The sequence below is a fragment of the Nipponia nippon genome, unplaced genomic scaffold (genome assembly GCF_047370975.1).
Source record: "Nipponia nippon isolate SJK-2023a ecotype South Korea unplaced genomic scaffold, ASM4737097v1 scaffold_10, whole genome shotgun sequence".
Lineage (NCBI taxonomy): Eukaryota > Metazoa > Chordata > Aves > Pelecaniformes > Threskiornithidae > Nipponia > Nipponia nippon.
In genome coordinates, this window is record NW_028262291.1 from 10,692,944 (window position 1) to 10,720,027 (window position 27,084).

Sequence of the window (27,084 nt, forward strand, 5' to 3'; positions counted from 1 at the left end):
TTCTGCGTGTGTAATAGAGAAACGTCTTTAAAATAAAATACAGAGGAAAGTGTTTACTCTTTATAGGTATTTTACAACCTATCATGTCCCTTCTAGCACTAAAATCTGGAAAAAACATGTTTGATAGCACACTGATTAGTCAAAAAAGTGACGTTTCTCAGTTTTCTAACATATGCAAGAACTGAAGAATATCCATGTAAAGATGATAAGCAATGTTCCCCCTAAGCTTCTTGCCATTTTTTCTCATTTCCCCAACAAGTAAACTCCTATCCTTGCTGGCAGTACATGGGACACTTGAATCTTTTATTGTGGATGTCATCAAGGGAAACAGCCATAGAAAAGAAGGTCCCCAGGTCAAACATCGGTTAAACCCTAAGTTTCAGAACTTATCCCTATGCTGGGAGTTGGAGGGAGTCTCTTAGGAACCTAAGCCTACCTAAAATTTCACCAGCTCTGCAGGGGCACAATTTACAGACCTTTTTTTTCATTTAAACTTGCATGTTTTTGAACAAAATGTAAGTCTATTGATGACATCAATAAACTGAGATCGTATATTGGAATTTAATACAAAATTGACTTCACTGAGCCTAGGCTTCCTGCTGTGCATCTCTACCTTTACAATGGTAAAAGAACTGTCTTGGTTAATGAATGCTCAGTTGCCTCTCAAAACTGAAAGCTGGGAGCTAGAAAATTTGATCTGTAGGCCAAATTCTCCTTTTAGGATCACTGGCACAAGTGAAGGGATTTTCCCCAGTGAGAATGTTAGGCTTGTAAGAGCAGTGCTCTCTGAGGATACTTACATTTGGTTCTGTGCTTGTGAAACTGTACCAATAAAAAAAAGAAACATCCTGGCCGACTGGTTTCACAGGCCACTTAGGAAAATTTTGTCCATCTAGTCTACACTGAAGGAAGCCACTGCCACTGCACTCTTGAAGGTGTTGTCAGAGCTCTTTTGGGTCAGAAAACAAAAATATTAAATATATTATACTCTGTGTGCATACACTGAGTGAATAGAAAAGCATTACAAAGAGCTGCTTCTCTTTGTTGCATGTGTGATTTAGACAGTATGATAAGTTCAAATGACACCTCATCCCACATCATATTTTGTACCTTTGATTTGTTTCTCTGGTTCTAAGAAAGGTATCTGAAGAAATCAATTAGCTGTACAGATGTAATGATAACATGAGCCAAGGAAAATGCATGCTAGGCAAAGAACGACCTTTGTGATACACCCATCTCAGCAGATCTGCCCTTGATTACAAATATTCATGACTAATGGTATAGTTTTAATTATAATGGAGCACTTATTGTTGAGATGCTGCAAATGCATCAGATTTTCAAAAGCTTTTGTATTTGAATGTTTTGCCAGTACTTGCTTAAACCCCTTGAGAGGCCAGCATTTTCGATGTAATTTGCCAAAGCCAACTTGTAGCCAAGATATTGTATGATAAAAATCCTAAATGAGGTAAAACATATTGATTAAAAAACCCTAAATGCACAAGTAATCTTTTTTTCACATAAATACTTTTTCAGTATCTGCATTCTTTTTCTGATGAAAACAGAAAGTTAGGGGACAAAATCCTTGCGGGAAACTCATGCTCCAGTGGATGACATCACCCCAAAAGCCTTTTTCAAAGACTGATACAATTGGTTCACCGTCCTCTGGAACAGAGGCTATTTCTATTGAATGTTTTGCTTAGTATAAACAAAACTAAATACTGAAGATCCTTTAACTACCTAACATAACTTGTTTCTTTCTCTAGTTACTATATTACTTTCTTTGTAAATTAATGACATTTGAAATGCGTAGTTCAGCCTCCTTTGTAGAGCTAAAGCCATTTCTGGGCACATATGGAGAAAAGCGACAGGGAATACCCATCATGGCATTGACCAACTTGATTGCCTTCTATAATGAAATGATTGTGGAATGAGGAGAGAACAGTGGATGTTGCCTACTTTAACTTTAGCAAAGCTTTTGACGCAATCTTCCACGGTATTCTTGTACCAAGATGGGACTCAGTCTACACAGATGGACTACTAGATGGATGAAAAACTGCCCAGATCATCAAGCTCAAAGAACAGTGGTTAATGGTTTGTACTTCAGCTGGGGGACGATGACAAGAGAAGTTCCTCAGGGGTCTACTCCGGGACCTATCTTTTTTCATAATTTTATGAATGACCACAGAGGATTAGACAGAGTGTGTCTTCCGCAACCTTGTCAGTGACACCAACCTGGGGGGTGGAGTTGATAGCTCAAAGGCAGGCTGTGCTGGTTTTGGCTGGGGTAGAGTTAATTTTCTTCATGGTAGCTAGTATGAAGCTATGTTTTGGATTTGTGCTGCAAACAGTGTTGATAATTCAGCTATATTTATTTACTGCTGAGCAGTGCTTACACAGAGTCAAGGCCTTTTCTGCTTCTCACTACACCCCACTAGTGAGTAGGCTGGGGGTACACAAAAAGTTGGGAGGGGACATAGCTGGGACAGCTGACCCCAGCTGACCAAAGGGATATTCCATACCATATGACGTCATGCTCAGCATATAAAGCTGGAGGAAGAAAGAGGAAGAGGGGTGACATTTGGAGTTACGGCACTTTTTCTTCCCAAGTAACTATTACGTGTGATGGCACCCTGCTTTCCTGGAGATGGCTGAACACCTGCCTGCTGATGGGCAGTAGTGAATGAATTCCTTGGTTTGCTTTGCTTGTGTGTGCGGCTTTTGCTTTACTTATTAAACTGTCTTTATCTCAACCCATGAGTTTTCTCCCTTTTACTCTTCTGATTCTCTCCCCCATCCCACTGGGGGGGAAGTGAGCGAGCGGCTGTGTGGCGCTTTAGTTGCCGGCTGGGGTTAAACCATGACACAGGCTTGCCATTCAGAAGGACCTAGCATTAGGTTAGAGGAATGGGTTTATAGAAACCTCATGAAATTCAGCAGGGACATCAAACGTTAAGTCCTGCACCTGGGATGGACTAATCTCTTTCAAAAGGTTGGGGACTGACCGGATAGAGAGAACACTGCTGAAAAGGACATCAGGATCCTGGTGGACAGTGAGCTAAACATGATTCAGCAGTATGCTCTGGCATCAATGAAGGCTAACAGCATACTGGGCTCTATCAACAGCAGCACAGCCAGCAGACTGAGAGAAGTGATTATCCCCTGTTACTCAGCACACACTAGACTGCATCTGGAATACTGTGTCCAGTTTTGGGGCCCCCAGCAGAGAAAAGATGATCAAGTTGAGCAAACCCATCAGAGGACCACCACAATGGTCAGGGACTTGAAGTAGTTGCCCTGTGAAGAGAAGCTGAGAAATGCTTATTCAGCCTGGAAAAGGCTTATGAGGGCCTAATAACAGTCTTTCTGTACCTAAGAGGAGGCTACCAAGAAGACAGAGCCAGGCTTTTTACCAAGGTGCATTGTGAGAGAATGAGACAATGGCCACAAATTGAAATATGTCATTCAAACGAAGGAAAAAAGTTTCCCTTAAAAGCAATTAAACACTGAAACGCATTGCCCAGAGAGCTTCTGGGATCTTTGTGTTTGCAGATTTTCAAGACCCAACTGGATAAAGCCCTGAGCAACCTAGTCTGAATTCATCGTTGACCCTGCTTTGAGCAGGCAGTTGGACTACAGGGCCTCTGAGAATCTAAATGATTCTGTGAAACAGGAGATAGTTGAAAGCCTCTTCTTTTAAAAATGTTACATGGACAGTAGTCTCTTCTGAACATTGAGAAATTTGAAAAGCCCTTTGTATTGTTTCATGGTCTGTACTCAAAAAATAAAAAGGCAAGATATTTCTTTGGAAATGCAAAGTATTGATGTGATATCATCACCTGGTTAGTCTAATGCTATTTACAATGCAGTCACAGAAGCTGAGTGACTTGTTAACACCTGTGTTTCACCATCACAGAAGGACTAGGATGTAAGTAGATGCCTGTAACAAAGTATTTATCATACTTGTGCAGTGAGATAATACAGAGAAGTGTTTTATTACATGGAGGTGGGATTGGCACCAGCAATAACAGCTGTCAGTGTGAGGCTCCCCAGAAATCCTAAAAATGACAATCATTCCATTCAGTGTTCATATTTTTGCAAAGAGCTTTTACTTCATGCTTCAAAAGAACAGAGCTATAAATTATGCAGAACAATACGTATTCATATTTCTTCAGAAATAGGGTAGGTAGCGTGCCATATGACTGATTATAAATTAGCAATAAAAACCCAAGGGAGAACCACAACAGAGATGGATAAAATAGTGAAGACTGATGAAAAGAAAATAAGTATGTCTGGAGAGCACAAAACATGAGACACACACAGAGTGAAAATTTAGTAACACCCAAGAAGCTTAAAAAAAACAGTCTGCAGATTTTGTATAATTTCTCTGCAAAGATCAATACAGGGAGGAAAAGACGAGATTGCAACCCTAGTAGAGTGGGAAATACATGCCTCTTGCAGGTGTTAGATCACTTGTGGCAAAGAGCTTGTAAACATTACATAATAGAGCAGTAACAGACTCGCAGCCCTGTGGACTGCACTGCCGTGTGGAACGCAGGACTTCACATACCAAACAAGTTCAGCAACCATAATGTTACACAGTGTGGACCACTTTTATGGGAAAGTATCTCCACTTACATGCAGTGATGCAGGGGCCTTTTGGTGATATTTCCTGTCATTCTAGGTAGATTTCAGCTTTGAGGTTTGTGGACATAGTTTTTCCTATTTCTGTTTGCTCATCTGTAAAATGTGCAAAGTAACTCTTCCCTCAAAGATGGTATGAGAATAACCATGAGCAAGAGACCTGGTCAGGCATTAGTGATAACACAGCTGTAGAGCACTCTTTTCTGGAAGGATACAATTCCTCTAAGTATATCCTTTATGTGATGAGGTCATATTTGAGCATGTGTGTCTTCAGATCTGCCCATTCCAATGCAATGTCCTCTCTTTACATTATTAGGCTGCTAGGCCACTGTAGCAGTGACATATGTGATTGCTCAGCTTGAGAAGGCAGTAACTGGACATAAAATTGCATGCATTAAGGACTCCTGTGGTACACTGTTTGCAAATATTTCCAATACATAACTTCACTGTAAACAGCCCTTAGAGTTTTGGAGAGTTAGCATTTGATCCAAGAATGGCATTTCTACTTATAATACACTGGGTCCAGATTTATCTACAGTTGCTCCTTTAAGGTCAGATTTCAGAACTCCAGAATGAGATCTTCCCTTTAGTATACAGTGCTTCTTAAATACTATTGTTTTCCAGAGGAAGAAACACTTCCTCGGCTTCTGCTGTAACCTTAAGTTCAAGGACAGTCTTGCAAATGTGCATGATTCATTTTGAGTATCTGCTCCCCCTCATATAACTCAGCCATGTGCATCCAGCCTAATGCGTCAAAAATACGTCTTTTTGACCCTACCTAATTTAACTTTAGAATCAGTGTTATAGTCTGATATTTCAGATCTGCTCTTCTTTTTAAATGCACTTTAACAAATACCTGCAGCCAAAGTCCAAATCCTCAGATGCTGAAAATTAACATTGCTCCTTTAAGTTAGAATGACGATGTCAACTGAACAACTGCTCCAGTGAGTATTGAATGTAAGCTAGAGGGATGCACTAATTTTAAAGTGGTGTGCAAAGAACCCAATTTGCAGAGTGAACGAGTATGTTCAGAGAACAGAGTTATGTAATTCATTTATTTTGGGGATTAGCCATCCCTGAAATTCTGGAAAAGGTAACTGGGTTGGGCTATTTATAGAGTCCGTTCCTATAGTTACAGCACAGATGCATGGAAGAAAAACAAACTGTTAGCTCAAGCCATCTCCTCTGTGCACCTTGGTAAATTTATGCTCTCACAAATGTTTATAGATCTCTCAGATACAAAGAGATTTGGGGGTCTAGGATGCTACTATTGCTTCAGCATCTGTTTGCACATTAGTATGCCCTATTTCCTATTAGCTTCTGACCATGCCTTTGTTTCTTGGGTCATTTGTATTACAGAGATATGCAGACACTCCTTTTAAAGGAGTTTCCCAGTGTATGAGAGAGGAGAAGGGGCAAAAATCTTGGGAAAACTAATGCAATAATTACCTAAATTATTCTGATCTTTAATTTCACAAGGCTGCTAGGGATGATGGCTCAGAATCCGTCCTTTACATGATTCTCTGTTTTCTAAGATGCATTTGTAGGATCACGGTAAAACTACAAAGCCCGTTGATACTGCTACAGGATGATAACTGTGCATAAGAATTAATGAAAAAATACAATCCATACTCAAAGAGTTCACAATCTTGAGGTCATGCAGAATTGTACAACTGCCAGGAAGGGAAGGGACAGTTTGCAGTAGAATAGTGTAGGTTTGGGCTGCTTCTTATAGATTCTGCTTTTTTATATGTAAGTATTTGTCTAGATATAGTCATTGTTATCTTTTCTTAAATATTGAAAAACAGCCAATTGTTTTGGCAGTGGGCAGTAAGAAGAAGGCAAAGGAGACAAGAGGAGGAAATTTACCTGGCTAATGGAGAAAAGCCTGTTCCTAACATAGGGGTTACCACAGAAAAGACCAAGTTAGGGACAGGATTCTATAGGGATGACCATTTTAATAAGGACTATGAAGCACAGAAAATGAAGTGACTTGCTTAGGCAGAATTGGTTAATTTTTACCTTCACTAGTCTATCCTATGAGATAGGGAGATCACAATGTAAAACAAAGGGTAGCAGAAAATGAGGGCAGAAATACAGGGTTAGGGCCTTCACTACTCAGCATTCTATATTGTCATTCATGCACAGTGCAAGCTAAGCAAATTTTTATTTGTTCGTATCCTAGCCCAAACTGCATAGATTAAAATGACAATGTGCAGTGCACGAAAGTAGGGATCTAGGCCTTTTATAAAAAGCCTAGAAAATTAAGATGAAGAGACTGAATTTCATATGGAAGAACAGACACAGACAAGGAACAGATTTCAGCAGAGGCTAAGCAGAGAACTAAAGAGTTTAACGTGAAAAATTTTAAATTGAGATAGTCTGTATAGCTTTGTGAGAGAGGAGAAATACGCACGTCAGCAATGAAGATCTAAGAGAGACATACTAATTAGCATAATCTCTCTAATTCACTGAAACTACGACTACAGTTAATAATAACGCTCCCCTCTACTGAAGATCGTAGTAGAAAAGGCCAAGGTGATGATCTGTAGAGCCAAACTCCAATTTTTCTTTCTTTTGATTCTCACTGGCTCAACATAGAGACTGAAACAGAGAGAAACAAAGAAACAAAAGCAAATAACTGTTAACTGTAAGACCCACACATCTTACCATAAAGCACATTTTCTCATAGACTACATTGTCAAATCCAACCAGAGCAAAGAATGAAGCAAAAAGCAGAACAGGAAGTGACTGATGCTTAAAATGCATACAAGGTGCTTCTTGATGAACTAGATTGTGAGAGTTACTATAAGAATTTCATGTTAGTACTGATATTTCAGGAAGGTCTAAGAAGAAAAAGGAGTTTTGAGAAAACTACTGGTCAACATAGAAGGATTTAAAATATACAAATAATGCAAATAAAATACATGTATTTAAAATGTCTTTTGAGTTCTGTAAAAGAAAATTATTAATTCAAGAATTTGGTTTTGACAACTATTGATAATCCAGGTAATAATGCAGTGAAAAGGATGGATTAAATAGAGCAGGGAAAATACAGAAAAAGTACTATCCCTTTAGAAAATAATATAAATATATGCACAAAGATATTAAGAGAATATCTTGAAGGAGCTTCAAGTCAAAATATTTAACTACTGAGTTAATCTCCAATGAGTCTTGTATCTAGAAGTTCTCATTTAAAGGACTTTATTGCTGGGACAGGGTCTTTAACATATAACTTAACACATTTTATTTGCTGTAATTAATATCTCAAATAATGAAAAGCTTCATATAAAATACCACACATTTTTTCCTTAGTAACACCATTATTAGAGGCTATGTATCTTCTTGCATGTTTGCATAGCACCTAGCACAATATTTTCTTTCAAAACCCAAACAAAACAGTCATTTTTGCCAGTTCTCTCTGTTTTCAAGTTTTTCAGCTGGTTAGGGACTAAGATCTTTTCAGGACATTCACTGGATTGAAGGAAAGGTCTGAAATGCCATCATTCATTTGTAAATTGTACTCGTGATTCCCATGAGATTTCATCACGCTCCAGATTGCTTACTTGGATGCTATCTGCTCATCTGCAGTGACTGCAAAAAATATGGGAATATGAACTTGAAATGTCTTTTCAGTAGAAAGGATAGAAAAATATGTGGCTACCTGCATAAAACATGCAGACCTTCATTGTTCCATCCTGTGTCATCCTGAGTCTTCATGGTTATTTTATGCAGAGCTGGCACATTCATTCTTACAACAGTTTTGTTAGGTCAAACCTGATACTTGTAGATATCTGCTGCTCCCTACTTCCCACTTTCAGGATCAAATGGACACTAATATTTAATTATTCAAATCTTTTTTAGTAGATGTCTTAATTTCTTTTAAAATGATGATTTTATGGAATGCGCACGTATGTGCGTGTGTGTGCAGATGTATGCTGAAGAGAGGGTTCTTGAATCCTGAAGTCTTGAGTGAGGTCCGTCAGACTGGAAAAAGGGGTGGGGTGGATTTTAGACTCACCCCTGTTTCAGTATTAGATGCATTTCCCTCTGGGATTATTTGTGCTCTCAGAACTGGTCTCCTTGTGTGGCTTGTCAGGGATGCCATGTCGGTTTGAAGGATGACAAAAAAGAACATGAGCCCTCATTAGACCTCCAACTACATTGCATGTCATTAAAAGGGAACTCAAGCTTGCACAAAGTATTTAGAGCCAGTAATAGGCCAATAAACACTCTGGCCTATATATGACTATATATACGTGTGCATATGCATAATTCAATTTGGTATCGATCCCAAAAATCTGATGATCCAACAGCAGTTTTGAGTACTGTACCAGCTTCCTATCTACTAAAAAAGGTCATGAAGTACTGTATTGTTCTTTATAGCAATGAATTCAGCAAAGCATTGACAGCATGGTGTTTCAGTGTCATGAGGGCTAATATCCCACTAATTATTGACTGTAAAATAATTTACCAGAACTTTTAAATCCGAAGTAAAACCTATACTTTCACACACAATTCTATAAGTACTTACATTTTTAGTTTACAATTCACTAACAGTACTTCAAAAATGTGCCAATATGTATGTGTTGAAACTAACCACGGCTTTTCTTATTGTTCATGGTGCGCAATAGCATTTTTGTTACTGACCACTGAAATATGTCTCTGTAGAGACTGAGGTACCTCATCCTCATGAGTTTCCTTAACAGCCATTTTAGCATTCCTCCAGGCTGTTTCATCAAGCTTCAGATTCTTCTCATGAGAGAGAGATGAGGTAAGCAGGGCTCTCCATTTAGGCTTCAAAACAGCCATGTAATGCTATGTGAAATTCTATGCAGCCATGGTATAGGGTGGCATGCAGAGAGCAAACACTCATACATTCATGAACATATCATCAAAGCCTGGCATGTCCATGATAGGTCAATAGAGAAATTCCATGATAAACTGGATAGCTCTATTAGATAACACGGCTAAGTTACATTGAGAGCAAAAGGGGGTGTCCATTCAGACACTGTATATGTTTCACTTAATCAGTGAAAACTCTAGAAATAATCTGGACCACAATTATCATTACAGTGTCCTGTTTATCTCCCTAGGAAAGCAAGTGTACTTAAAGTCAGGTGACTGGGACTAGAATCTACCAGCTTCTGTTTTATCTCTGATCTTTTTCTCAGTGATGTTTGCATTTAATCTGTCTTTGTCGAAATGTCCATAACGTAGAAATAAACATCATCATTATATACGTCCCTCAGAAACAAATCAGGGAGATTCAGGAACATTGTGATTCTCAGATGAAAGATTTTATGTAACTGGAGAAAAATATACTGGCAAGCAATTATTTCCAAATTCACATTTGCCAGTAGCTGCTAAAAACACATTGTATGAAGCAGATTGGATGCAAACTGAAACTGAGATAGGCCATCTTTTGATTTTCACCGAAGTCTCTGTGCCGTTTTTTATCTAATTGGAAACTGGCATGTGGTCAAAGCTTCATCTAGCTGCAAGAACCCAAAAACACCTGAAGATACCCAACATTGCTTACATAAATTACCAAACACGCTGCTGTGGTATTTGAAAAGCCATAAATCTTGTCAATCAAATGAAGTTCTAAAGAGTTTACTGACTGTCACTTTGGCTCTTCATTGTGTCAAGGCAGAAACATTCCTTGGACACATTTAGAAAGGTTGCCTCACCAATCATCCAGTGTGTCACCAATTACTTTGTTCCCTTGCTCAATGACCTACTAATATTCGCTAGCCATAGTTGCAGTTAGAAAGCATTTTATCTGGAACTACCCGCTGGAACAAGCAAAAGTGGAAAAAGCCTGCTTTTGTAAATAGCACAGAAATAATCTGACTGCAGTGTTTAAGCCTTAAATCTAGAGGATGAAGAATTCCGTAGGAATATTAATACATCAGATTACATAATTGATTTGTGAAAATATGCTTTAGTCACTTAAAAGTATAATTCTAGAAAGCTTTGTGTCCTCTGACCATATTCCAGTAATGTACCTCAGTATGTGTTTAATTTCAAGATGCAATATAATATTTTTCCTTGACAAAATGAATAGAATATATGAAGTAGATTATAAAGAATTCAGAATTTTTAGAATATGGCCATTGTTCACCTACCTGGCTGTAAAATCTGTCTAATTGCTTTCTGCTTGTTTTCAACCCTGGAGTCTGATTACATTCAATGGCACAAATTCAACGTAAGTGGCACGCCACCTGCAAACAAAGCAACACAGAGATTTTTTCATGCACAGTTGATTCAAGTATCTGTACAATCTATAAGGGAAGGTCAGGGAAGGGTAGTCCTCTGGCTGATCAAGAAAAAGTCTTGTCAGAAGAAAAGGCTGTGGTCAGCTCTTCCCTCCCACACTGTGATTCCAGCATCTTCAGTTCTTCAGCCCTCTTCAGAACATCTTCAGAAGTGCCATGCCCTTGTTTGGTGTCTACAATGCCTCATGGCAAAGAGGTGCCATTACTGTAATAAACTCTGGAGTATATTGCTATATTGTCTCATTTCCAGTATAACATTCTATGGTTTTAGATGATGATAAAAGAGAACACTCAGTTCAAGCTTAGATCTAGTCTGAGACAGTTTGCTGGCATACATAAAGAAATAATCACAAATTTGAACTACAATCTTCTAAGCATTATTGTATTTCAGCCTAAGTCTCATAAAAAGTTACCTGCTCTCACTTCCTCTTCCAAAGGAAAAGAAATTTCAGTATTGATAATGCAATATATAGACTAATAGTTTGCAATCAATTTCTGAATCAGTTGCCTTTGTCTGGTAGATACCTGAAACATTTAATGGTTTATAGTTTCTTGACTGCTCTATTCAGTTGTACCCACTGTTTCATGCATTGGCTCATTCATAGCCTGCTGTTTGCAGAATATGGAAACTCAGAATCCACTGGTTTCCCTCCTCTTATCCCAAGAAAAGCAAAAATTGTCTCCTGTAGGTCAGTCCTCATTTGTAGGCCCTAGAAATGTACCCCCACTAGTAGAAGGTAATTTCCTAAGAAACTTGGGGGTTTTTCACCCATATTTTGCAATTGTATTTATATACACAGTCTTATACCTACAAAGGATCATGAAATGACTTTTCATTGAGGAGATATTTTATTTGTTCTTTCCATCATAAGAGTTTATATACCTCTTTTTCACCATTGTGTCTGTAAATTTGGGTGGTCTTAAGCCTCCTACTGAACAGCATTTCAGCAGGTGTTAGCCCTGGTTTCCCAGGCTCGGCTCTTCCATTAAGTAGTGCCCAAAAGAGATCTGAATTTTTTAGAGAGATGCTTAAGATGATAGAGAAAAATTTGAATCTGAACATGAATCTTCATCTTTCTGAAACATTAAAAGAGCTCAATACCATTTTCAGCTCCTTACTACACAGCGGATAAGCTGTGTCCAAACAACAATGTACAGTATTTTGCACAAGAACTACTTTCATATCTGTCATTCCCACATCTGATATACCAAGTTTAGCAAGTACAGATGACATGAGATAAGTTACTAGCAGTTGTATTTTCAAATAACATCATTCCTGGATATCAGATAATAATCCAAATCAACTAAATTATTTTTTCTGCATATACAGATAAAGCCATGCCAATTTTGAGCTGTAATTTAAAGTTTTTTTAATTACCATCACAGGCTCTATTAGTTTACAAATAGTGGGGTACATATTTCATATATTTATTCTTTTTGCATCTTCACTCATCTGAGGCAAACAGTGCAATTCTAATTTGTCTTGTGCATTTTTTCACATGTAAAGATTTTTAAAGTATCAAGTTTAGCCACCTTTGTTTGAGATTTTAGGTACAACCTATTTAGCACCTTTGAATAAAAATGACAATGAATAAGATATCCTGTTTCAGAGTTGTTTTAAAGACTAGGTATGCAGCACATAAGCCAGTTAAAATTACATCTTGTTTAAGGGCGTCTGCACTAACATACTATAAGTTGTCTGAGGTGAATTAAGTATTTTCAATTGCAACATCATATTCCGGTGTTTTCTCTGTCCCAGTTTTATTCAAAGCTCCAGCCTGGGGTCTCTTCCAGATTTACACGTGTATTGTAAGGGATGCAACTGCAACTAAAAGAATAATGTCGGCAACTCAAGTCTGCTAATGCTCATTTTGCAATTGTTATTAATTGCTTATTGTCAATTTTTGCTATCAGTTGCTGCCAGTTTATATGAAAGTATATTTTTTTTGTATACAGAGGCTAGATTTTCTAATGCTTGTCCTTTAGTTAAGGCTTTGCTGTCATATGCTAGAGGTTCCATATGAATGCCAGGCCTCTGTAAAAATACTGCCTTGAGGCTTTGTCTTAAAGGTTTTGCATATGTTTGTTATGGTAAAATCTAAAAAATGGAACTTTTCATTATCATCTGTAGGGATTTCTCAAATCCTTTCCTGGCATGCCATGGCCATTATACATTTTTAGTCACTAAAGCCTTCGGGTTAGTATCCCTAGTGGCCACATCAGATACAAATCTCCTAACAAAACATATCATCCCCATAAACCTCTGTATGCTTTCTTTTTACGTAGGTGCAAGGATATTGACAACTGACAGTATAATATTGGAAGCCATCTCTGCAGTCATGGTAAAAGCAATAATAGCTTCCAAGTGGTGTGTTAAAATGTGCAGGTGTAAACTTTTTTTTCTTTCCTGGAGAAATATGCTGGAACTCAGAAGAAGCATCTAATGTAGGAAAAATATCTTGCAGCCAAAAGTAATCTTTCTTCATGCATATGGGAAAGTATTGCTGATTTAAACATTTTGCTTCTTAGAATGTAGGCAGAGTTCTATATTTCTTTTCCAAAATTTATAAAGTACTAATTTATATTGCAGCCTCTTCAAATGCCTCCATTTTATCTGGCGCATTTGAGAGATTCAGGGATATTCATAGGTATTGGTATAACAGAACAGTGAGGGTCTAACACTGTATTTTAACAACTTTTCAGTACCACCAGCTTCTCATTAAAAACATGATCCTCTATCATCTTGGGGCTTCTGTTCCTCTCCAGTATACTCTTTCACAAAGAAACCTAGTATCTGACCTGAAGTGACTATTCTTATTTCCCACAAGTATTATAGATGTTAGCTTTTCAATATTTTGTTTTAATCTTGCATTTGTAGATTACTAACCTCACTGCCTTATTTAAGTTTTACCTGCCTGCATTTAACAAGACAAAGTTTTCTTTGCATATCCTTCCAACAGCTTCAGGGATCATCTTATCTTGGGCACAAATCTCTGAGTAATAAGGAATCTGAATTTAAAAGTCAAACAAAAAAGTCACAGCTACACAGGATACTTTCTTTTTGCTGAGACCTTTCTTTTCCCTGTAAATGCCAAATTAACAAAAGCATCCGAGGGTGGGTACATGAGGGTCAGGAGGGTGTGTGTTGAGAGTGACATCAACTGAGACAATAAAAGGGCTTCTAAGTTACTTAGAAGCTCTATTTTAGAGTTACATTTAAGGGGTCCACTAAACCAATTCAGTAGTCTTTAAATATACTTGACATCAAGAGACAGTCATCTGCTGACATACCCAAACCAGAAATCTGTTTAAGATACTATCTGGTAAGTATACTCTGTTTTATTTCCAAGTTCTCTACAAGACTTATTTAGAAAATTTTATCATTGATTCTTTATTCATTTTTACATTACCTTCTTTTCAGACTATCTTAAAAATAAAGTGAATATTAGTAAGATCAAACTGTTTTATTACCTGAACCAAATTTGTGAAATGAAAAAATCTGAGACAGTGAGTTAGAAATATCTTGAAGTGAATTCAACTCCTGAATTTTTAATATTGGGTTAGATGGACTGCTAGGACCATATTCATGCTATCATGTAAGATACGATGTAATAAATGCTTTTCCGACCTAGAGTAAAGCCGCAAAAAGTATTGCAAAAATGGCATTGTGGAGTTTTATATTTCTTAAGTTTCGGTTACTCTGGACCAAATTTCTTAAGCTATGACAAAAAGATGCCTTTTCTGGCTGCCAATACTGAAAATCCAAACTGTGGATATTTGGACTGTGTCATTTCTGCCTGCTACAGCATCATCAGTAAGAAATATTTTCCAAATATATCCCAAGTGGCAGTTTTGCTGATGATGTACAATGCAGAGTGGAATTCCTGCTGGCAATGCAGGATTATCACTGAAATAAATGAGGGGCTCAATTCTGATTTCTCTTATGTAATTAAATGGGGAATGACATAACTCAGTACAGTTACGCCTCTATGCAAAATTGTCAAGAAAAGTGTCAGCCTCTTCATTCTAAAGAATATGCAAAATAAACAGATAAAAGAACAAAACTTTTTACTTGCATAGCTATATAGAAGTATTTCAACATTCTTGGAGCATATAAAGTATAAATAAGTTTTAAATAATGATAGTAATAACAGTATTATTGAAGAACGTGGTGCTTTTCACCCAAGTATCCGAGAGATGGGTACCTATATGATGATGATGCAGGGCAACTAAGGCTGACCAAAGTTCTTAGACTTGCCTACAAAGTAACAGTAAATTGCTCACAAAATTAGTATTAGAATGACTTTCTTCATTTGCATTCCTTGCTCTAACCCATTTCACAGAAAAACAACTTTCAAAATCAGTTCTCTGATGTCTTTCTTCAACTTTTTTCTTTGAAATGAACAGAAATTACTTGAAATAAAGATTTATACATGTATTCATTTCTGTCTTTGTAGACAAAATGACTTCTATAAAAAATCTGGCCAGGACTGCAATGATTTTATATGCCATATGCTTTTTTACAAACTCTGATGGAAGACCAATGATGTAAGTACATTATTATACACTTCCAAAGTTTGGAGGATGACTTTAACTGTTCTTGAGAGCATGGTTGGTTTGTCTGTATGTAAGTTTATGTGTATGTGAGTATTTCTGTCCCTGCTTTTGAATCCTTTGGCCAAGCTGGCCAAATTCTGTCCTCTAGATACAGCTGTAGAGATCTCGGATACTCTGAGTTCTTACACATTTTTTAAAAACAGGCAGCTGATTAGAGGGAGAAAAATCATGTAAGTGTTCTCTTAGAAATATCACTGGGTAGGCTGCATGTCTTATTAGACACTTGGGAGGGTCTACACAGGAGAGCATCCTTTTTAGTGTGCAAGAATCTACCTGGGACTCGCACTTAGACACTAACATCAATCAGCATTGAGACACAAATCCACAGGAAATCATGCTTCCTTAGCTCTAGTGTTCACAAAAAACTACTGCTGAATAAATGCCATAGTTTTATTAATCAGTTACCTATTATCGTATAAGCCCTAAGCTCATATACAACAGCTAAAATAAATAATAAATAGTCAAACAATATTGTCACAAAACTGGACTATTTCCCTTTTTTGATGCCCTCTCACTAATATATCCATTACCAACAACAAATCACCATCCACCTTCCTTCTCTTCTCCAGATGTCATTCTATTCCTTACAAATTAGAAAGGTAGGTTCTACGGCTCTGTATTGCGATACCTCACAAAAGTTCCCAAACCTGGGGTTTTGGGTGAAGATCTAGAATTCAAGAAGGGCCACAGTAAGTCTCTTTCTTTGCTTTTCTTTCATGCAGGAAAAGATCAGTGAGTGAGATGCAATTAATGCATAATCTTGGAGAGCATCGACACACTGTGGAAAGACAGGACTGGCTTCAGATGAAACTGCAGGATGTGCACAGTGCCATCGAGGATGCTAGGACCCAGAGGCCTCGAAACAAGGATGATATTGTCCTGGGTGAGATAAGAAGTCGGAGGCTGCTCCCTGAGCATTTGCAGGCAGCAATGCAGAAGAAATCCATTGATCTGGACAAAGCTTACATGGATGTACTCTTTAAAACAAAGCCATAATGAAAAAAGCCAGAGCATTATGCCTGTCCAAGTAAGCACGTGTCTGTATATCATTGATCAAGTAGGGCATTTTATTATTATTTATTAAAACTGCAATAAGGATTAAAGGCTCCATTCAAGATTGTAGCCCCATTGAGTTAGACATTTCACAAACAAATAATAAAATGTATTTACAGTCCACCCATGGATCCAGCCCACTGCTAATTTCTGGGCTAATGTATCTTATAAATTTCCAGCATAAAAAGAAAAAGAAACCCAAAACAATAAGAAAGTTGAAAAATCATTTAAGACCAGTTCTACTACTCTTACATGGACAGATGTATTCACTAGGCCTACTTGAACTGCTAACCAACAATGAATAAATGCAGTAGAACCTGTCTCGAGAGTAGGGCACCATTTTGCCTAGGGTTACATTTTGTTTAACTTTGTACTAATGAAAATATGTAAACTTAAATCCACATTTATTTTCAGAAGGTGGCCTAAAATCAGATGAACATTAATTACATAGCAAAAACTGCATGATAATAATGTAGGATAAAAGAGTGCAAACATAAAAAAGTTAAAGTAGGAAGGCAAAGCTTAAGATTAAAGTACAATGGGATAAAAATTGAAACAAACTCTGTACGAAATAGAAGAATGAAATTTTGCACAATACTGAAATGAAGGGAAGGTTTGATTACCTTCCCCTCCTCCAAAAGATGATAATCTATAATTAACTGCAGAAACAGTGGGAACAGAGATGGTAGCACATATCTAAACATGGCCCTATAGAACTGGGAAATGATTCTATACCAGACAATTACAACTGAAACAAAAATCTTGCAATATATATTGTTGTCCCTCATTTTCTCTGTAAACTATCTATCTCTGAATTTCTGTATGTTGTGTTAGGCCTAATGTAAGTATTTTTTGTTTGTGAGACTAGTGGCTCTCATAAATAAAATTACTCATTTTCGTATGCAATTTTTTGTAGAATTGGGATCTCAGTTTGCCAAATCCCCAAAATGAGATCCATTAACATGCAGAAATCAACCTGGGAGAGGAACCATTAGCTGCAATATATTCAAACTCTAGGCAGGACTCAAAAAGAATCGGATATAAATATGGATGGGAAAAAATCAATTATGGTAACAATAATTTTAAAAAGTGGCAAATACAAAATTATTTTGAATGGTATGTGCTTAGGACCCTCAATCATTTCTGACTGATAAGAATGTTTTCTCAGTAGGAATGACGGTGGTTGCCTCCAAATTTGCCATTGCCAGAGCTCAAACCTAGATGAATTGCTGCTCTAAGCCAAAGTGTCTGCATGTATGTTCCCATATCGCTTCTTATTTGTTTGTTTGATGTCTAGCACACCTTGGGGAACCTAGTAAAAATCTCATAAATCATTACAAATATAAATGAAATCTGCTGGAGGCTAAAAAGGTACTCATAACTAGTGAACTGTAGTTCATAATCTTGGCTATACTTTTAGTAATGTAAAGGCTCTGGTGCTGCAAGCAGATGGTATGCCTGTGCGCATCACTGCGCCCCACACACAGGCAAGGGTTCCATGCCACTTGTCTATTTGTAGAATTGGGGCCTTAAAGTGCACTTTCTATTTATTCTTTTAACAGACATCTGTGCTAACTTAAAGAAATAAAATTGCATTTTTGTACCTATGTCTCACTTATGTATTACCAAATAAAGTGGACCAAAAGCTCTTGGACATTATTTCAAAGCATAATAACTGACTGACCTGTAACTATTCTGTTATAATTTAGCATTTGGGGCAAGATTATTAAGCCATTTTATTTTATTACAGCAATATAAATAGAAAAATAATGATGAAAGCAATTTTTATTTTTCGTTTTGTCTTTCCTGCACACACAATCATATTGATGGTTAAACAAAAGGTGTTTACCTAGCACAAACCTATTTATGTCCTCTTACAATAATGACAGACGTGCAGAAACTATACAATCTTCAAGGGCCAAATTCATAAACCATTTCATTTTGATCTAAACAAATAATTCTATTATCTAAACAACTTGTTCTTCCTAATCTTCAGCTCTCCAGTAGATGAAAGATGCTTACATAACTTTCTAAATTTTCTGTACACTTCAAGAAATACTTGTTGCTAACAAAGGGCTTCAGGGTCAGAGAGGATGCACCACTGAACATCATTTAGCTAGAAATACAGCCACAGACGAACTATGCTCAGCACTGTCTCATTTATGGCTAAAATAACATCTGCTTTGCCCACATACAGTATGACTCTTCAGAAGGACTAAAGACAGCACAGTGGCAGATGAATTAGTGCTAGGTAATGCCCATTAGAAAGAAGATGTAATTTGAATGAAATTACTTACTAACAGTAATTTTCTAGAAAACAGATTTGTTACGGCTTTAGATTTGTTAGGGCTTTTCAACTTAAACCTCTGATCAGTGTAGCAGCAGTCAAAAGAGCAAAATGTTCAGAGTGGGGCAGAGGATATTATCAAAAATATTTTAATACCATGATATATTGCAAAGATTCATCTTCACCTGGACTAACACATGCAATTTTGGTCATCTCTCTTTCACAGATTAAGGGGACTAGAAAGAGGCTGGTAAGAAACAATAGGGCCACTGAAACACTTATATATGATAATAAATGGTAACAACAGCAGTCAGAAAAGAAATAAAGAGGCATGATAAAGATATGATGAATGAACAGTATGGAGGAATAAATGGTATTGCCTACCTATCTTTCTAAGAGAACAAGGAAAAGACAGGCAAAGAATTGAGCTTGCACATGGCTGAATATGGAGCTTTTAGCTAGTATGAGCCAAAATCTCATCTCCAGTCAATGTCACTGGAGGAGACAGTGGCATGACCCCTGGCTAGGCTCGAGTTTTTCTCCCACACATGCACTGGAATGTGCCTTAAGTCTACGCCAGGTTGTGTACTTGCATGTAAACAATGTAAATACTAAGTGAGCCTGCACTTCACAACAGACTCAGACACGCATGTGACTGCCAGAGGAGATTTCCTATGTCCCCTGTTATAGTGAGATAGTTAGAAAAGTATTAGGTCCGCATCCCTTCACATCCACAGGATCAGCCTTCCAAAGATGGGGTGTCTCTAGAAGGCCTCTTTCCTCCCTGAAGAATGCAGTTTCTATGCACATCCTTCATTTCAAGGCAGAAAACCTTGCTTTATGATCCGGCAAGGGCTTTGTACACACCTGTTTTTTATCAAATTCTCAGTAAAAAGAAACATAATTGTGTCTCTCACTCATGACTCATTGAAACAAGAAGCACTAATATCAATATCCATCTTCAGGGGAAGTAAAACAGTAGCATGTGAAAAAAAAAACAACTCGTGAAAAAACTGAGAAAGCCAAAATCACAAGAACTCTAATAAAAAATAGATAAATTGTGAGATATGTAGGTAAAACTACTGCTGGTGATTTAACTGCTAGTGATTTGGCTTTCTTAGCTGCTTCTAACTTTGTTGTAAATACTGCTGTTTAATATTGCTCAGCTGACTGTGAAACAGCACATAACATCTGACTCCTCGCCTAGTTAGCGCATTGTAACAGCTTTTGTGCGGGCTGCTTGGCCATCATTGTTCTGCTGGTGGATTTCTAGAACTGTGTCGTTTATCTCTGTGGTTATTGATAAAGGATGGAAAAGAGAATTTGTTTAACAGATTCACATTTTGCTGTATATTGTAGCTAAGCTTGTGTCTTTTATGGGGCATTTCAGTATAGCAAAGACACAAATCCTTGCTCTCTTGCCTCCTCTTTCCCTCTCCCCAGTGAGCATAAGGTGTACAACTTGTCTATCTAATATTCCCTGCCTGAAGCAGTCAGATCTGCTAACGCATCAGTCAAGTCCAGAGGTGTACACTCACTGAATCTTTAGATTAATACTTAGGTGTCCCTGAAAGAGGAGATATATAAGAAGCACATGAAAGGCATTGGCTGTAGAGTTCCAGTCTCTGGAATCCGATAGCAAATTTGTCAACTTCCTGCACCAGAGGTTAAATCAGAACCCCTACTCATCAGCAGGATATAGATTCATGTTGCCTCTTACCTGCATGTTTTCCCTGGGAGGTCTGGTCCAACAGTGGCTTAGAATAGCATTTTATGAGACTCCGACAAGACCCCATACATAGTGGTTGATCTTCACAGCAGGGCTGTCCCAAAATATCCACTGTGCAACCAAACTGGCTTCCCACAGTGCACAAAGGAGAAGAAATAAACATTCAAAAGTCTGGGCAGAGATTTGCTCCCTCTCTTCCTCCTCCCAAACTCTCCACTAATTCCAATTTGCTTCGATATACTGATTGTCTAGAGTTCTACAGTCCTTTCACTTGATATGGAAGTCAAGCTCTCCCTGCATTTAATAATGCTATAGAGAACATCTTAGAAAAGAGACAAATGTTATCTTTAGATCTGAATACAGTTGTGGCTTGGTATCATTTTATTCTCCCCCCTGAGGAGTGGAAAGGGCTCAGCAACTCTGACACTTCAGTACACTGCAGTTGCCAACAATGTGGGACATGATAGTTCTGCTGGGGTATTATGGAATGAAAGCCACATCCACTAATTATATTCCTAAACAGACTGCAGATTATGCAGACTCTATATAACCAACAGGGCTGTACAAACCTAAAAATTATAGTTCTAATTTAAATCAGAAATCAGTTTTAGGATGAAGGTTGAGATAGCAAAGACATCAGCTCATCTAGCTAAACTGTATTATATCCTTCTTTGGCTTCTATTTCTTCTGTGCCAGGGAGGGACAGACGGATGACGGCGCCAGAGTACCACGGGGCTAGACTAGAGGCCTGGCTGCTGGGTACGTGCTGCCATGTAAAACCGGTAACGGTTGTTCCTCAGAACACCTATGTGTAAACACTGACAGGGCTCCAGCGGAAAGGCAGCTAGCTGCCCAGTCATCATCCCCTCAGTGTAGCTCTGTAGGGGAAAGTTTGGCTCATCTGCCTCATCTTGCCCAATTACCTTTCCGCGGCGGCAGGCGGCAGCCGAGGAGCAGCTCTTCCCGCCGGCGGGCGGCGCTCGCTCTCCAGCACCGCCTCTCAGGCCCTGAGACCGGCAGCCTCCACCCTCGGCGGAGGCTCCGCCTCTTTGGCCGCACACTCCGCGGCGGCGCCCGGCGGGATCGCCATCCGGCGCCCGCCCGCTGCCCGCGGCGCGGCGGGGCCCCCCGGAGCGGGCGCGGCCCTCAGGCGGCCCCGGGCTCGGCCCGCCGCCGGCCGCCGCCACCGCCTCCTCACCGCGCCCGCCCCTAGCAACGGCGTCGCCTCGCGCCCCGCCTCGCCCCGCCCCGCCCCCTGCTCCGCAAGTCTCGTGAGAGCTCGCCGCCGCCACCTCCTCCTCCTCTGCGCGTCGGGCGGCTCTCGCGAGAGGTGGCGGCGGCGGCGGTTGCCGGGCCTGGGCGCAGCGGCCGGTGGCGGCGGAAGGCGGTGGCTCGGCCGCGGCGCCGCGCGGGTGAGTGGCGGGCGGAGGCGGCGCGGACGGGACGCGGAGGGGCGACGGAAGGCCCGGCCCGCTCGGGCTGTGCGGAACGCCGCTCCGCGGAGGCCGTGTGCCGCGGCTGCCGGGCCGCTTCCCCGCGCGTAGGGCCGTCGCCGCTGCGGCGGAGCCGGCGGAGGGTGCGGGCGGCGGTGTGCCCCTCCGGCCCGGCTCTCGGCCGCGGCTCCCGGGCTGTCCCCCCTCAGAGCTTGCGGGAGGCTGGCCCGTCCGTGGCTCCGCCGTGCTGCCGGCCCGGGCGAGCGGCAGCCGCCCCTGCCCCTGTGAGGGAGCGGAGCCGTGCCGCAGTCGTCGCAGGCGCTGCGGGGTCCTTCAGCCGCTGTCGTGAGGCGTGACATCTCCCCGGGGCCTCGCTTCGGGCTCCCCTGTCGCCTGGGACAGGTCGTGTGCTGAAGCTTTTGCGCTTTAAAAGCATCGTAGAAAGGGTGCCTTCGCCAGGTCATTGCGCCTTGATAGCTCTGTTGCGTGTGGTGTCGTGAGTAGGCTGAATACTGCTTAAATTACTAGTTTTAATCGCATGATGTTTATTGGTAAACCCTGCAGTTGCTATAAGGGCTGTACAGAAACAGCATTGTTGCTTAGGACTGCCTGACAGCTACCCTGTCATTCCGGAGCATACTTACTTTGCATAACTCCTGAGCATTGATTTACATACTCAAATGATTTCATAATAAGTTCAATATCTTTATAAAACTTAGTTCCACATAACCATATTTTATTTGCAGAAAATATCAGTTACTTGTATGATAAATCTGTTGTAGTACAATTACATGTTGCAGTTGCCTATCATTGCTTTTTTTTTTCTTTTCTTTAAAATTACTTTTCTTTCTAGCTATTGCTTCTACATCTTTTTCCTTTTTATCTCTGATCCCATCAAACATGTCACTTCAGAGCTCTTTTCTTTCAGAATTTGGACCCAACTCCATCATAGGCCTTTTCCAGGTCTGTTTCTGTCACTTGTCTGGCTTCTTTGTCCAAAGTAGTGGTTGAGCATTGTATCTTTTTGTTCTTTATTGTTGGCTGCCTCTTACAAATTCGGGTACATGCTTAAAACCTGGCTTCTTGGTAGCCTTTTGGCTGTCATCTTCTCCTTATTTTTGTTTGCCTATTTTCTTCGTGAAACATCTTCAGTGATTCATTTAAAGAGTACTTATCTCTGTTGTTGCTTTAGCTTTGGTGATCCTTTCCCTGGAAGACCCTCTTTTTCTCTCTTCAATTTGCTATTGAATTAGATGATCCAGAAATACAATTCAAATTATCAACTTCACACTATTCACAGTTCATAACCTGATGGTTCACACTTGTTTTCTTTTATATGAACTAAAAATCTGTCTCTGCATCATCTTGTGTAGGTTACCTTGAATTCATATATCTTTAACTATACAGTACAGTCAAAAGGAACTGGCTGATTTTTTTTTTTCTTTTTTTAACCATTTATCTGTAGTTAAGGAAAACTATTGCACTGTATTTGTTTTGCAGGTCTGTCAGTGTCGATTTGTCTTTGACTAGGTCTCTTTCTTGCAAAACATCACAGAGTTGTTTGTTGTTTGGTTTTTTTTTTTCTATTAAGACACACAAATCGCCCACCAAAAGCCTTTGCATAAAACTTCTTGATTTGTCCCATTTCTGCCTCAGAAACTCATCATAGTCTATTACATCCTGCCTGTGGTCATCATTGCCATCTACTGATGATGCTGTTTGAGGCTGTTCTTATGACTTTTTTCAGCACAGGTTTGTATTCGTGCTTTTGCCTAGTGTTAATGCCAAGGAAACTGGGGCTTAAGAAAGACAACAAGTTAAAGCAGTTCTCGTATCACACATTAAATTCCTTCTTGAAGCCCAGTTTTCCTTCTAGGTGCCATTGCATTTGAAAATGGTGAACAGCTGACGTGTGGATGACACTGCGTATTGAATTAGTCACAAATGTGATCACCATTGGTTTTTCTGTCACTTTGTTAGAAACGGTATGCTTTTGTAGATTGTACGCTTGAGGCTGGGGCTCCTTTGTCCAGTATGCATATGCAAAAATTAAAATCTCATTATGCGCTAATTTCTTTCAGCACAGCTTTCCTTTAGCAGTGTTGCTTAAATCTTGGCCCAGTGCTGTTGCTTATCAATAAAAGTATGTATCTCTTTAAAATATGTATAAAATCAAAAGCTAATTTAGAATTCATGTAAAATATGAAAAATTATTTGGGATTTTCTTGATCATTGAGATGTATTGTTACTGCTGGGTACAACCATGGTTATAGACCTTGCTTGTTTCTTCAAGAAATCTACCTGATACTCTGTTTCATGTTATTCATCTTGTCACTGATGCCGAGTGTCATGAAGCCCTGTGTCTGTCTGCTTTCTGTTTTATATTGGTGGGCCACAGGGGTTGGGGCTAGTAGTAGCAGCAAGAAGTTAAGTTCTGCTCCTTTTTCCTGCAGCAATACCCACGATTCTGCTTTTGTGTGGGAGAAGTTGCTCAATCCACTGACCTTTTTACAGGTAGACCTAGGCTGATTTTACACAATGAATCCTAATACAGAGGGGGAGCTGGGAATCATCTGCCTCTTGCTTTTAAGGCTTTTGATACCAGACAGGTATTTTATTGTCATGTTCCTTTTAGGAATTACAAAGTTAAAGCTTGCAAGGTAGTCATTGGATATCTGTTGCTCATGGTGCTATAGAAATACCATGAGCTTCACATGACTGCTTGATTTCTTTTTTTTTACTTCTTACTTACTAAGAGACGCTTCAATCCTGACCTGCTATGTTAACATTGAGACTCTATTGCAAAGGGTGTTTCTTAGCTGTGCTTTCATCGGTGTCAGTTGATAATATTTCAATGATGATAATTTATAAAGCTACTTTACGTGGCTGAATTGTGGCTGATGTCTGCACTAGTTTGCAAGAAACTCGCTTGGCAGGTATGGATTTCCGTGATATATGGTGTTTGCATTATGAGCATGTATACTTTGAACTGTATTTCTTAATTAGGATGTAATGTCACTGTGCTTGCATTCTCAGTAAATCTTACTTGTAAGTTAGTTTTTATTGTTGCTGCTTTGTGCTTTGATGACTGGAGGCAGTGAACAGCAGACTGTCAGCCCTTACAGAAAGTCTAAATAATCTGAGTCTTGGAGTTTCTCTGTCACAACCAGTGAAGGTTTTGTCCTAGCTGGTTACTTGTCTATTGGATCTTTCCGATTATCCTGGTTCACCTTTACAGTGTATTTCATTGCGGTAGCAGGTTAGAGCAGATGAGCTTCTGAAGCATGTCCTACTTTAGGAAATGCTTCTGACCAAGGCTTAAAGCTGAGCAGCTGCCTGCAGTGTTACGTGTTAGTTATCTGAATGTTGTCATCTGTACTGACAGCTGGAGCAATCAGTTCTTTGTTCCACCTGATGAGCTGGTGTCCGGAAAATGACATCTTGGGCCTCTGCCTCAAAACTTCAGGCTATGTTAGTGATCTTTTTTCGTAAGACTCCAGAGCTTTGCAGCCTTACAGGTATTCTCAATAAATACAGTGTGGCTGGCCGGCTTGAAACATATTGATAATGGTTGAGGTTAGCTTTACTTCCTTCCTGAAAGATTTCCAAAGAGCATTTTTTCCCCTCACCTGCAGTACCTTGAAGAGTGCAAGTCCTGCATCTCATAAAAGAATTTGTCCACTTCTGTCCAGTGTTTGATGTTGTCTAAATCTTGCTTAATCTGCTGTGCATCTTTTGTGCCTTGTATTTTGTCATGGCACAGAACTGAATATGCTTTAAGTATTATTTAACATAATCTGTTCTACAGCTCTCATAAGTTAGTATATGATACATCCTTTTATGAGTTCTTCAAGTAGTGGTGTAAACATGTTAATTACTGTATTTTGCAATGCCTGGGGTGTCTCTACCACATGGACTATTAGCTTCCCAAACCCACTGGGTGTCTGTCTTTACAATTCACTTGTATTTCAGTAGCCTACAACCTTCATAAATTAGTGATGATTCTGGTTTCAAGTTGATGTTAGCAAATCTGAAGTGTTCTAGCTGTCTGTGTTGAAAGCTCTGAAAATGAAAGTCTGCTTCCTGATTCCCTGTGTTACACGATTATTCCCTGTGCTAATTCTCTGGAGCATTAACTTTCTGCAGAGGGGTAAGAAATCATTGTTTACACCTGGAGAATTGCTTATTAGCTAGTTAGAATAGCAATCAGTTTGGCCAATATGACAACATTTTGTGATCTACAAAGGATATTTGGATTTGATTTTTTTTTCTTTATTTTGTGTGCTCCCAGTGTTTTTTCGCCTTTACCAACATTTCAGATGCAGTTTCTTGATTTCATGAGAAACATTGAATAATATTTAGGGCCACGTACTCTTGCACTTCTTTTGTTTTATGCACAAGGCCAGAATGTTCCGCAAAGAATGCTTGCTTTATTGCCCACAGTGTGAATCCATGCAAAAAAAAAAAAAAAAAAATCATTTGAACCACAGTTGAAACATAATCTTTTTTATTGCAGAAAAAAGTGGATTTGCAGAAGTCTTTAAAAATTAATCAGGAGGACTAGTTAGTTACTTTACAGAATTTATACAGCATTTGCTAAATGAAAATTTCTATTTTCAATAAAGTGTCAAAAATATTCCTTATTTATGGTCTTACATGTTCGTTAAAACCTGAAATAAAATTGATACGTTTGTTTATAGTCCACAAAAAAGTGCTATCAACAATGGTCAAGAAGAAAAAAAAAATTGGCTGTGTTACAGCAAATTGTTTCTTAGAGAAGTCTTACTTGTTAAGATCCTGCTGAGTGGAGGGTGGAGGGCAGACTTGTTCACAAGTTCATAGTGTGACATGCTTGGAACTATATTAGAAGTTTCACAAGTTGAGGCTTTGAACGCTTTCAGATTGTTTATCTTTTCATAACTGTGCTGTAGTTCTGAGCTGTGTGCTCGTCTGGTACTTCATCAGTGACACTGCATATGGGGTTCCTCATATGCTTTAAGCTGGGAAAAGGGAATGCTGTTGTTCATGAGGAGCAGTCCCATT

At 39.2% G+C, this 27,084-nt stretch overlaps 3 protein-coding genes across 9 annotated transcripts in view; 2 read left to right on the plus strand and 1 right to left on the minus strand.

Moving 5' to 3' along the window:
• Nucleotides 1-4,089: 4,089 nt before the first annotated feature.
• Nucleotides 4,090-25,289, minus strand: LOC148057060 (uncharacterized). Its single transcript, XM_087746659.1, has 5 exons — nucleotides 25,272-25,289; nucleotides 21,532-22,323; nucleotides 20,600-20,732; nucleotides 10,773-10,868; nucleotides 4,090-7,245 (listed from the first exon to the last, which is right to left on the minus strand). Exons 1-4 carry the CDS (start codon nucleotides 25,287-25,289, stop codon nucleotides 10,834-10,836), a joined length of 978 nt encoding a protein of 325 aa, XP_087602785.1. The 3' UTR covers nucleotides 4,090-7,245; nucleotides 10,773-10,833.
• On the plus strand, nucleotides 15,376-16,535 carry PTH (parathyroid hormone). Its single transcript, XM_009461428.2, has 2 exons — nucleotides 15,376-15,470; nucleotides 16,262-16,535. The coding sequence occupies exons 1-2, from the start codon at nucleotides 15,385-15,387 to the stop codon at nucleotides 16,533-16,535; spliced, it is 360 nt and encodes a 119-aa protein (XP_009459703.1). The 5' UTR covers nucleotides 15,376-15,384.
• The window catches only part of BTBD10 (BTB domain containing 10), a 30,823-nt gene continuing 25,628 nt past the window's right edge, over nucleotides 21,890-27,084 (plus strand). For 4 of the 7 annotated variants that reach the window (XM_087744548.1, XM_087744575.1, XM_087744567.1 and 1 more), the window contains exon 1: nucleotides 21,890-22,020. The gene's annotated coding sequence lies outside the window, so the exon portion shown is untranslated. The remainder of the gene's footprint in view (nucleotides 22,021-27,084) is intronic. The other 3 variants (XM_087744604.1, XM_087744593.1, XM_087744558.1) reach the window with 3 other exon arrangements.